Source organism: Microtus oregoni, unplaced genomic scaffold (assembly GCF_018167655.1).
Source record: "Microtus oregoni isolate MIOR12 unplaced genomic scaffold, Mior012 000026F_ref0000081, whole genome shotgun sequence".
NCBI lineage: Eukaryota > Metazoa > Chordata > Mammalia > Rodentia > Cricetidae > Microtus > Microtus oregoni.
This window is the reverse complement of record NW_024543085.1, coordinates 24,720,563-24,731,738: the sequence shown is the minus strand read 5'-3', so window position 1 is coordinate 24,731,738 and position 11,176 is coordinate 24,720,563. Positions and strand designations below refer to the sequence as shown.

General features: G+C 45.1%; 2 protein-coding genes across 4 annotated transcripts in view; one reads left to right on the top strand and one right to left on the bottom strand.

The window, feature by feature from the left end:
* Positions 1–365: 365 nt before the first annotated feature.
* On the top strand, positions 366–3,376 carry Opn1sw (opsin 1, short wave sensitive). The gene is made up of 5 exons (XM_041675646.1): positions 366–711; positions 944–1,112; positions 1,355–1,520; positions 1,964–2,203; positions 2,904–3,376. Exons 1-5 carry the CDS (start codon positions 366–368, stop codon positions 3,021–3,023), a joined length of 1,041 nt encoding a protein of 346 aa, XP_041531580.1. The 3' UTR covers positions 3,024–3,376.
* Positions 3,377–4,569: 1,193 nt separating this feature from the next.
* The window catches only part of Calu (calumenin), a 28,916-nt gene continuing 22,309 nt past the window's right edge, over positions 4,570–11,176 (bottom strand). For all 3 annotated transcript variants that reach the window (XM_041675647.1, XM_041675648.1, XM_041675649.1), the window contains exons 6-7: positions 8,577–8,776; positions 4,570–6,877 (exon numbers count right to left, since the gene is read on the bottom strand). In XM_041675647.1, coding sequence (XP_041531581.1) covers positions 6,773–6,877; positions 8,577–8,776 — 305 coding nt within the window. In that variant the 3' untranslated portion in view covers positions 4,570–6,772. The remainder of the gene's footprint in view (positions 6,878–8,576; positions 8,777–11,176) is intronic.

The window sequence follows — 11,176 nt, the reverse complement described above, 5'->3', positions numbered from 1 at the left end:
TCACAAAGGGCCAGGGTGAGGAGCAGAGGCGGGGGACAAGTTGTGTGGTGGCATTTGCAGTGGATATAGGTCAGCATCTTCCAGGCCACAGGAACCAATATTGATCCACCTCAGCACCCAGCCTTGCAGATCCAGGTTCCCTGACCCTAATCTGTTATCCTCTGAAGAACACAATCAGCTTTGGGATCATGAAAGGTTTAAGTGGGGGTGGAGAGAGCCCTAATCCTGGACCTCATCTTTGGGAGGCTTAGGGTCATTCAGAGTCCCACTGTGTCTTTAAAGGAGGGAGCTGTGGGGAGGGGCAAAGCAGAAAAACAATCTATAAGAAGGACTGGAGGTGGTGGCGAGGGCATCCCAAGCACAAGATGTCAGGAGAGGACGATTTCTACCTGTTCCGCAATATCTCCTCCGTGGGGCCCTGGGACGGGCCTCAGTACCACATAGCTCCTGTCTGGGCTTTCCACCTCCAGGCAGCCTTTATGGGGTTTGTCTTCTTCGCAGGGACCCCACTAAATGCCATAGTGCTGGTGGCCACACTGCGTTACAAAAAGCTGCGGCAGCCCCTCAACTACATCTTGGTCAATGTATCCCTCGGGGGCTTCCTCTTCTGCAGCTTCTCTGTCTTCACTGTCTTTATCGCCAGCTGTCACGGCTACTTCATCTTTGGCCCCCACGTTTGTGCTCTGGAGGCCTTCCTGGGCTCTGCAGCAGGTACAGCACCATAGGCAACCGGGGCTAGGGAGCGGCAAAGGATGTTACTCCAGGATTGGAACCTGGAGCCGGGCTTCTGGTTTGGAGCAGGCTCTTAATCACCCTGAGTACTTGACCGAACTAGGATGCGTGAGCATTAACCGCTATTCCGCTTCTCTGGACTCAGTTACATTTGTATTCCACTCCAGGCTGGGTGAGGCTGTCTATTCTGTTTGTTTCACGTTTGCCACAGGTCTAGTGACAGGATGGTCCTTGGCTTTCCTGGCTTTCGAGCGCTACATTGTCATCTGTAAGCCCTTTGGCAACTTCCGCTTCAGCTCCAAGCATGCACTGATGGTGGTCCTGGTTACTTGGATCATTGGTATCGGAGTGTCCATCCCACCCTTCTTTGGTTGGAGCAGGTGAGAGGGCAGGGTAGCGGTTTGATGTGGGAAGAGAGATTGGGTATATATAGCCTTTTATTCTTTGATCTGAGTTTGGAGAGAAAGGAAAAAGGGCAGCTGGAGACATCCGTGTTTACTTTGCAGTTGGAATTACTGCAGTCTTTTTGGTATCCTTCCAACTGGAGAAGCTAATCCAGGAATGCCAGCTCCCACCCTGCTAGCTCTCAGGGAGAGCCGAGTGAACTCTTGATCCTTTTCAGGTACATCCCTGAGGGCCTGCAGTGCTCCTGTGGCCCGGACTGGTACACAGTTGGCACCAAGTATCGAAGCGAGTACTACACGTGGTTCCTCTTCCTGTTCTGTTTCATCGTGCCTCTTTCCCTCATCTGCTTCTCCTATTCGCAGTTGCTGAGGACTCTCAGAGCTGTGAGTGGCCTTTGAGAGGGTCAGATAGGAGTGAATCAGGATGCTCCAGGACCAAGAGCATGTGTATCTGCCCCAGGACACACGTCTGGAATACCCGTGGTCAGACGGGAGCTAGCAAGAGTGGGGAAGGGGGAATGAAAAATCGTGGAATCACAACTCAGCGGTAGGTAGAGCACTTCGGTAGCAGGTGGGAGGAATGCTCTATCCCAGCACGAGACAGTGGGGGAAGGGAACAAAAACCTGGGAGAGGAGGAGGAAACCGAGTGAGACTGTCATCTCTCCTAACGCCAAAGAGCTGAGATCCACCTCCATGATGCCTCCCTCCAGGGAAAGCCAAACTCAGCTAGAAGAGCTGGCGAGAGATTTTCACTACACAGCAGGGTTCAGAGATCTGGAGTTGAGGGCAGAAGAGAGGCTATGTATGACCTGTGCTCAATTTCCAGGTGGCAGCTCAGCAGCATGAATCAGCTACGACCCAGAAGGCTGAACGGGAGGTGAGCCACATGGTGGTGGTGATGGTGGGATCCTTCTGTCTCTGCTACGTGCCCTATGCTGCCCTGGCCATGTACATAGTCAACAACCGTAACCACGGGATAGACTTACGCTTCGTCACCATCCCTGCCTTCTTCTCCAAGAGCTCATGTGTCTACAATCCCATCATTTACGGCTTCATGAATAAGCAGGTAAAGCTGTCTACCTACATTCCCATGAGGACCTGGTCCATTAGACCCTGGTTCTTTGCTTATTGACGTTTTAACTCGGCACCCTGGATGCCACATAGGCCTCATAGATGAGGAAAGGTCCAGAGTCCAAGCGAGCCAGGAAACTCTTGGTTGGCATATCTATGGAGGATGTGGTTTCTAAAACACTAGAAGAAAGGTTAGACCTTGAGTCAGAAAGACCAAGTTGTTCTAAAGGGGGGATGGACTGGGAACCTTCTTAGCCATGCTGGAGATTGAACACAGGGCCTTTCGCATGCCAGGCAAATATTCTTAGTAGTGAGTTATACATCCCTACCCTTAAGTTTTCTGTTTTGGTGAAAATGTAGTAACATCAATAGTAACAGATGTCTAACTTTTTGCAGTTTTTTTCCCCTTTTTAAGATAGGGTCAAACCATGTAGCCTCAACTGTCCCAGACTTCTATGGAAACTAGTCTGGCCTTAAACTCAGTGATCTGCCTGCCTCTGTCCCCAAGTGCTGGAGTTAAAGGCATGCACCGCCATCTACGTCCAGTCCTCTGCAAACTCTTAATCCAGCCCTTATAAAGTCTAGCTTGCAAGATCAAGTAAACCCTACCCTGCCTCGAAAAACCAAATAAATAAATAAAAAAGCGGAGTTTAAGTAGTTTGTAGGGCAAGGATGACACACACCTTTCCTTCCAGTTCCGGGCTTGCATCCTGGAGATGGTGTGCAGGAAGCCCATGAGTGACGAAAGCGAGATGCCTGGCTCTCAGAAAACAGAAGTTTCTACTGCCTCTTCTAGCAAAGTCGGCCCTCACTAAGGACCTTAACTGGCCTGCTGGCAGCAAGCAGAACGCCACATTTAGTTTCTACACTCTCCATTAAAACCCTAGCACAGGGAAGAGATAGATGGGAAGGGGAGCAATGGCGTTCCTGTTATTCTCTTCCTGTCAGCGAGGCTGCTCCTCCCACACGGACCATTTCAACAGTCAGTTTCTACTCCTAAGTGGTACCTTCACCCCCTAAGTGGAGACCTGTAAGAGAAAGGGCACACTTTCCTTCTCTGTCACTTTTCATCCCCCTTGCTGGGTCTGGGATGACACCCCGTTGATGTGGGAGTGATTTTTTATTAATAAAGAAACTGCCTAGACCCATTTGATAGGCCAACCCTTAGGTAGGCGGAGTAAACAGAACGAAATGCTGGGAGAAAGAAGCTGAGTCGGGGAGTCGCCATGGTTCACTCACTCCAAACAGACGCAGGTTAAGATCTTTCCTGGTAAGCCAGCTCGTGGGCTACACAGATTAATAGAAATGGGTTAGATCAATATGTAAGAGCTAGCTAATAAGAAACTGAAACTAATGGGTCAGGCAGTGTTTAAAAGAATACAGTTTCTGTATAATTATTTCGGGTAAAGCTAGCCATGCGGGCAGCCGCATGCCAGGGACGCAGCCCTGCCGCTCGTAACACAACACCTAACACAACACCCCGTTAGATGAGATGAGCGATAGGGGCAGGTGCCTACAGCGAATTTAAAAGACCGAGGTTGTGGCAGCCATGGCCAGAGCCGCCTCAGCTCACCCGTCTCAAACAGAAGTTTTCTAGGTGTTCTCTCCACTTGGCTAAATGGATGTATCCATTTAAAGCTGTGCACTGATTAAAGTTAGTGGTTTAGTCCCATGACATCCTCAAAATGAATCTGCATGTCTCAGTACCATTTATAAATCAAACCCAAGTGCTAAAAACATTTTACCTTACACTCTCCCTACACCTGCTGCTCCTGGAAAATGAATCCCTTTAAAATGAAAACCAAGATAAATGTGTTCAGCTATACTCAAGGAATGCTGGATGCGTCTCAGGCGATGATGCACTGGAAGGCAGGAGGGTTGGAGCTGTGAGAAGCAACCAGAAACCTCAGGAACAGCAAAGGACTAAGTGTGAGGGAGGAGGCAGTGCTCTCTCAGCCTGGCGGGGAGATACGGTGGGACATTCTAGGAGAAATCCTTCTCTTTGACATTTTATATTACAGAATTCTAAGCCACAATCCCATATATTCCTTAGTTCTTGGTTTCTTCCTTCCTTTTAAAAAAATGATTTATTTTTATTTCATGTGCATTGATGTTTTGCCTGCATGTATGTCTGTGCGAGGGTGTCAGGTCTCCTGGAACTGGAACTACAGAGTTGTGAGCTGCCATCTGGGTGCTGGGAATTTAACCTGAGCCCTCTGGAAAAGCAGCCAGTGCTCTTAGCTGCTGAGCCATCTCTCTAGCCCCTTCTTGGTTTCTTGAGACAGGGTCTCACTATGCAGTCTTGGCTGGCCTGGAACACAATCCCATTTCCAAGAGAATAAAAGAGACACACGCTCCTGATGAATGTAAACAGTTTTTATTCAGAAACAGATAGGTACCTGCTTGCATTACAGAATATAAAACTTGGTTTACACTCTATAAAAAAGAACCAATACTCAAATTCAAGAGAGCTTAGCATTCACAGAGCACACCCTATGGACATGTAGTCACTGCTCACTGCCTCAGACTTGATTTAAACCAGAAACCCAAACCTAAACCCCAACACTATATGGGGCTCATGGAGATGAGAGCAGTTCTTGCTGCTGAGCACCCTATGTCCAGAATATGCCATTGTAGCACACTAAGCTTGCTGGTTAAGTGTGTGACTTTCACATCAGTGTTAGCCTCTGTGCACCAAACGAGCCGTAAGGCCCTTTTGCCACACAGTGTATGATGCACCCTCTCTAAGTCAGGGTTGGTGGCATTAATTATCTCTGGTCTCCTTAACAATAAAGAGTTGAAAATCTGGAAGGCAGAGAACGTTTATTACTCCTATCCTGGGGTTGAAACTTCGAGTGTATCTTCTATCAAGAGCTTGATGCAATGGCTGGGGTGAAGTTACACCACACCTGGCTCTTTACCACACCACGCAGCCTACCTCAACAGGATTGTGGAAGACCAAAGGGTAGGTCTAGGTTCAGATACGACCATCACCCAGCACCACCACCTGAATGTATTATTCAGATATAGGAAATAATAAAGATTATACATACATATATTTATCTTAGTATCCTGAGGATTAAAGATTTGGAATACATTAATTCTTAAGATGCCCATTAGTAAGAGATCAAAATATTGGGTTGCACAAAATATGGGTAAGTGGAGTTGGCAACAGACAGGGCTTTTGATAAGGATGGCAACCTGACGATCTGTGACCTTCCTACCTACCCCACCTTTTAGTGTTAGAGAGAAAGGGAGATGACAAAATGGGATTGATAGGTTAAAGACAGGAAGGATGAGCAGTGGTCCTCAAACCAAAGAGCCTCCTCTGTATGTCTGTCCTTCCATCCTTGAGTCAGAGGCCTGACAGAGAGTGGTTTGCATTCTGAGGTATGAGGATCCTGGTCAAATCAGCAGCATGAGGTTTTTAGAAACCAGCCCACAAGATAGGAACACTGCAACCAAGCTTGTAACTAATACTGCTATTCAGCTATTGTCCACAAGAGAAAAAGAAGGGGAGAACTCCTCACTGCATCATCAGGAGGTCCAATGCTTTCATGTAAGGTGCCCAAATCAGTCATCTTGTGGCTTCTTAAACAAATTCCCCATTTGGTGATTATTTTTCCTGCTAAAGGCACTTTCAATGACATGATCGCAGAAAGTCAACTGTAACTGCAGTAAACCCAACATTAGTTCCTGGGGGCTGGACGGGGCCTTGCGGTGATCTCCACAGGCACACATCACAATAAAATGCATGCCCTGCACACACTTTTTTCCTTTCGTTTTCTGGCTGTTTCCAGTTGGAAACAGCTCAACAGAGAGCTAGAAATAGCCCTGGGAAGAGATCATACACACTACTTGATTCATTTTTCAAGACACTGGCCCTAATTCTTCCCTCCACAGCTGTGCTTGACAAAATTAGCAAATAGCTAGTCCTAACGGGGGAAAAGAGTGCGTGTCAAGCTGTCTTACAGCACAGGGATCGAGCCTTGCCCAGACAATGGCAGGCTCAGTGGCTGGGCCTGTGACAACTGTACGGCCACTCGAAAATTAAGCATTTCAACAGGCAAAATAAAGCATTCTCTCTCTAAACATAAATCATGGAGTACATGCTTTTCCTTTTTTTTTTCTCTTCTGAACATTTCTATTGATCTCAGGCTTTTTAAAAAATTAGTTAAGTGAGAATTATAAAAAAAAATACGTGTCAAGGGGTTGAGAAAGAGTAAAGGGCTAATGTCTGCCTACAAGTGTGGGTTGAGGATCTTGATCCTTCATATTATACTCCCAACTAGAGAACAATACAAAAATAAACACACCACGTCATACATGATACAAAGTGTAAACCTACAGACACGAGTGCACTACTCAGTTGTTCTTCAGAAGCACGGCCCCCCAGTCCCTCGAGGGGAGGAGGAAGGGGGCAGGGTGGTTTTCATTATCTTGATATGCCTTTTCATGTCTTAAGTTTGTAATAACAGTCTCAGTAGCGCAAACAATTTCATGTGAAACCAGAGCTGTAAAAATAAATTACTTTTGAAGAAATGTAGGTTCCTCTGTCTGCAGCTTAGAACTCATCATGTCGCACCAAGGCCTCCCCAAAATCTGTGGCCTGGCTGCCCACAAATAAATCATACTTGTCGACAATCTCCTCCTTGGTAAGCTTGCCATCCTGAAATCATAGGGAACAGAGAATTGAGACCATATATACTTTCCATTCCAAATTCAGAAGATTGCTATAAAATAGAGTAACCTGAGACTGTAATACTGTAAGGTTCTAGTTCCCGCTACATGCAAACTCAGGTGTTATCCTCCATTTCTCTCTCTCTCTCTCTCTCTCTCTCTTCTTCCTCCCCCCCTCAACACCTTTTTTCATCAAGAAGGTCACTAGTCGGCTGGGGATATAGTTTAATAATAAAGTGTTTGTCTAGTATGACTGAGGCCCTGGGTTTGAACCCTATACTCAGAAAGCCAGAGAGAAGAGTTGTTCAGGGCTAGCCTGGGCTACAGAGGGAGATTCTATTTCAAAGGGCGGGGGGGAGTCAAAAGTGGAAAAAATGGGCCAAATATACTCAACAACTTCAGGACAGAGACACAAATCTGCTCCCTAGGCAGCAAACATTCTTTGTGGAGTCAACTACGGGGCAGTTGCCAGACATGGATGGAAGATGGCCAGGAACATTGGGTTGCTACTCCAGGGTGCATCAGATCGAGGTCTGGCAGGAACAGTGAACTCTCCAGGGCCAATCCTCATCTCACCTCCACTCTAACAAGATGAGCCACATCAAAACAGGCTGGGTCACTCATCTCAAACAGCACCAAGACTCCTCAGAGAAGACTGCTCACACATTCTCACAACTCGGGGCATGAGAGCTGGGCTGCTGAAGTGATGCTGAGCAAGAGCTTAAAACTGATCAGCCCTTAATAAGGTCCTGAGACACAGCACCTGAAGACTAGAGATGCTCAAACAAACAAACAAGTCTGGTCTTTAACATCCAGATCTCTGAAAAGGTGACAGGGCTTAGTGAAAATGTGATTACCGCTGGGCGGTGGTGGTGGCACACGCCTTTAATCCCAGCACTTGGGAAGCAGAGGCAGGTGGATCTCTGTGAGTTTGAGGCCAGCCTGGTCTACAGAGCTAGTTCCAGGACAGGCTCCAAAACTACAGAGAAACCCTGTCTCGGGGGGAAGGGGGGAGAAGAAAATGTGATTACCTAAGCACCTCACATAATTTTCAATTCTAACAGAGTCCAGAGAAAAGCTTAAATTTTAAGAATATATTTGATGCTGGGAATGGTGGTATACCTTTAATCTTAGAAATGGAGAGACAAGCAAGCGTGTCTCTGTGAGCTGGAGGCCAAGTTGGTCTACACTGGAGTTTCAGGCCGGTCAGCAAGGGCTATCTACTGAGAGTCAGTCAGTCAGTCAGCTGTCAGTCTGTCTGCTCTGCTTCCTCTAAAAATTCTATGTAAGTGTGTGTATTTGATTTAGAATAGCAATAACTGGCTTGGAAAAAAGGTAGAATGAGCCTGTAAAAGGTAAAAGAACACAGGAAATAACCAACATTTTAAAAAGACAATTTCCTGGCGATCCAACAGTTAGAACTGATACATGGTGTGTCAGACTTTAAACCACTACTCTTTGCTGAAGTCCAGGTTTCTCCAATACCATGAGCACAGAGCAAGCACTTTCCAAAATGAGATCAGATAGTTAGTGCTGCCCTGAAGATTTCTGGTCATTAAATTTAGGTCCTTGGCAGATCTGAGGTAAGTAAGACCCTAAAACACTATCTATTTTGATGACTCTGTTTAGGACAATCCCCTACGAAGACTCTGATCATGGCTAGACTGCTTGGGCCTGGAACGACTTACCTTGTTTTGGTCTGACTCATAGACTAGATGCCTGGCTTCTGCCTCTGCATGGTCATAGTCTGAAGGGAGGATCCAGTCTTTGGTCTCCTCCTTGTCCATCTTCCCATCCCGGTTCTTATCTCGAAACTCAACAAACTGTTCTCGCTCCGTCTTCACCCATTCTGGCTCATCAGCATTTCCGTCGTGACTGTACATGTCACCTGTGTGCAGAAACACACACAACAGAATCAGCCTTATTCCAAAGGCTACCCGCACACAGTCACACAGCTTTCTTAGGACAGAGAGAGACTTTAGAAAGTACGGTAGTTGTCTGTGGCTTAACTGTGGATCTTTAACAAGAGTATTTCCACATGCTGACCAAGTGACAGGAGAGCGGAACTTGTATCATAAATAAATAAATAAATGAAGGCAGAAGCTGGGCAATGGTTGGCACATGCCTTTAATCCCAGCACTCAGAACTCTTCGTGAGTTTGAGGCCAGCTTGGTCTATAGAGTGAGTTCTAGGACAGGCAGAGCTACATAAAGAAACCCTGTCTCAGTGGGGGAGAAAAGGAGGCAGAAATAAGGAGGTGAAGCTGAGCATGGTGGTGCATGTTTGTAAACCTAGAACTTTGGGAAGCTGAGGCAGGAGTTCAAAGCTAACTTGATCTACATGAGAACTTATCTCAAATAAAAGAAATGAGTTGACCAATACCAAGTAAGATTCCCTCGCTCACTGCACTGCATTTTACCCCAAGTGGCTAATTATATTGGACACTGGTTTAAGGAGGTCTAGTTATAAACTCTGAAGGAGACTGTCTCCCTACCAGCCAATGCCTACATAAGTGCACTGTCTGAGTGGTTTCCATCAGGACAAGCATGCCCCATGCAGAGGTACCCTCAAAAGTACACCAAGAAGGGACAATCAGGAAAGAAGCAAATTCCTGATTCTCAACTGCATGTATATAATTTTTTTTCTTAAAAATTCAACTGTGTAAGAATGTGGCATGACACTTAAGGCTTCTATTCTGTTTCCCTTCTACAATCTCCTCCTTTACTTGTAGAAGCTCTAGAGACAATTAAAAGCATTGGTGTTAGTCTTAGGAAAGCAGATGGCCAGGGAAATTGGTAACAAATGTCAAGAGGCTTCTAAATTTTTGTGTATAAAAAACAAAAACTGAGTCTTAATTTTAGTTATAAGATCATTAAAAACAATTCTGATGATAGATTACATCATACATTTTGGCATTTAACTCCAAAGAAGCTGGAAGACACAAAGTAGCATGGCCGTCACAAATCTCCCATTCCACTCGGCTACACAGACAGGGCTTCAGTAACAGATAGTTTCATTTTATAATAAGGTAACATGCATACAGGAAGTGCCCTTTTGAGACAGGGTCTTACCCCAGATTGGCCTCAAATTGGAGATGTTCCTGCCTCAGCCTCCCAAGGGCTGTAACTGCAGGCAGGTACCACCTGTTCAGTTCTGTGTAACATTTTCAGAGTAATTTAATCTGTAAGATACTTAACACTAAGCTTTATTCTCCAAAAGAAGCCTTTTGATATTTCCATTTAAATGCACAATACACTTGTAAGTAATTATGTCAAGATAATTAAGATAAAACTCCAAGATAAAATGTATCAAGAACACAAAAATGTTTGCAAAAACTAAAAATAAATAAAATACAAATAGTAGAGAAATAGCTATTTTTTTTTGTTTTCTCGAGTCAACACTATTTTTTGTCCATTTTGTGACTAGTAAATGGGATGAACATCCCTACAAAACTAAAAAAAAAATCACTGTGACCAAGGAATGGTCACACTGCTGCCAAACAAATATTGGCATTTAAGAAATTATATAGGGCTAGGATGTAGCTGAGTGGCAGAGAGTCTGCCTAGCATGCCAAAGTCCTGGATTTGACTTCCGGTGCCTAACATAAACATATAAACAAAAATAAGTGTTTCCAGTTTAGTTAAGGAAAAATGTGTATATTTTACATATTTATTTTTTCTCCATGCACATATAACTCAAAGCACTATTTTCCCTTTAGTAACTAATAAATGCAAAAATAACAATTAGCTGGACGTGATGGCACACATCTTTAGTTCTAGCACTCAGGAAGCAGAGGCAGATAGAGTTTTGTGAGTTTGAAGCCAGCCTGGTCTACAGAGTGAGTTTCTGGGTAGCCAGAGCTACACAGTAAGACCCTGTCTCAAAAAACCCACAAGAAAGTAATTAACATTTATTGAGTGCTCATTGTATTCTAGGCATCATGATCAATGCCCTACTTACAACTATTTGTTTTCATTATGTGAACTTTCAAACATACACAAACGCAGAAAAAATCCATAGATCTCCCACTTAGCTACCAACTCCTACAGCTGCCATGGTTGTGCACACATGCTCATCCATGACACCCCCACCCTACTTATTTTAGGGCAAATACTAGGCACTACCTACCCCCATATACTGTTGAGTTTAGCTCTACAAATGAGGGAATGTTCTTATAACCATGAAGCACTCAGCACAGTTTATAGTGACTCCTGTGCATCATCCACTATCCTCTTCAAGTTTAAACTTCTCAATTACTGTTTAAGAGTTGGTGTATTTCAATCTCACA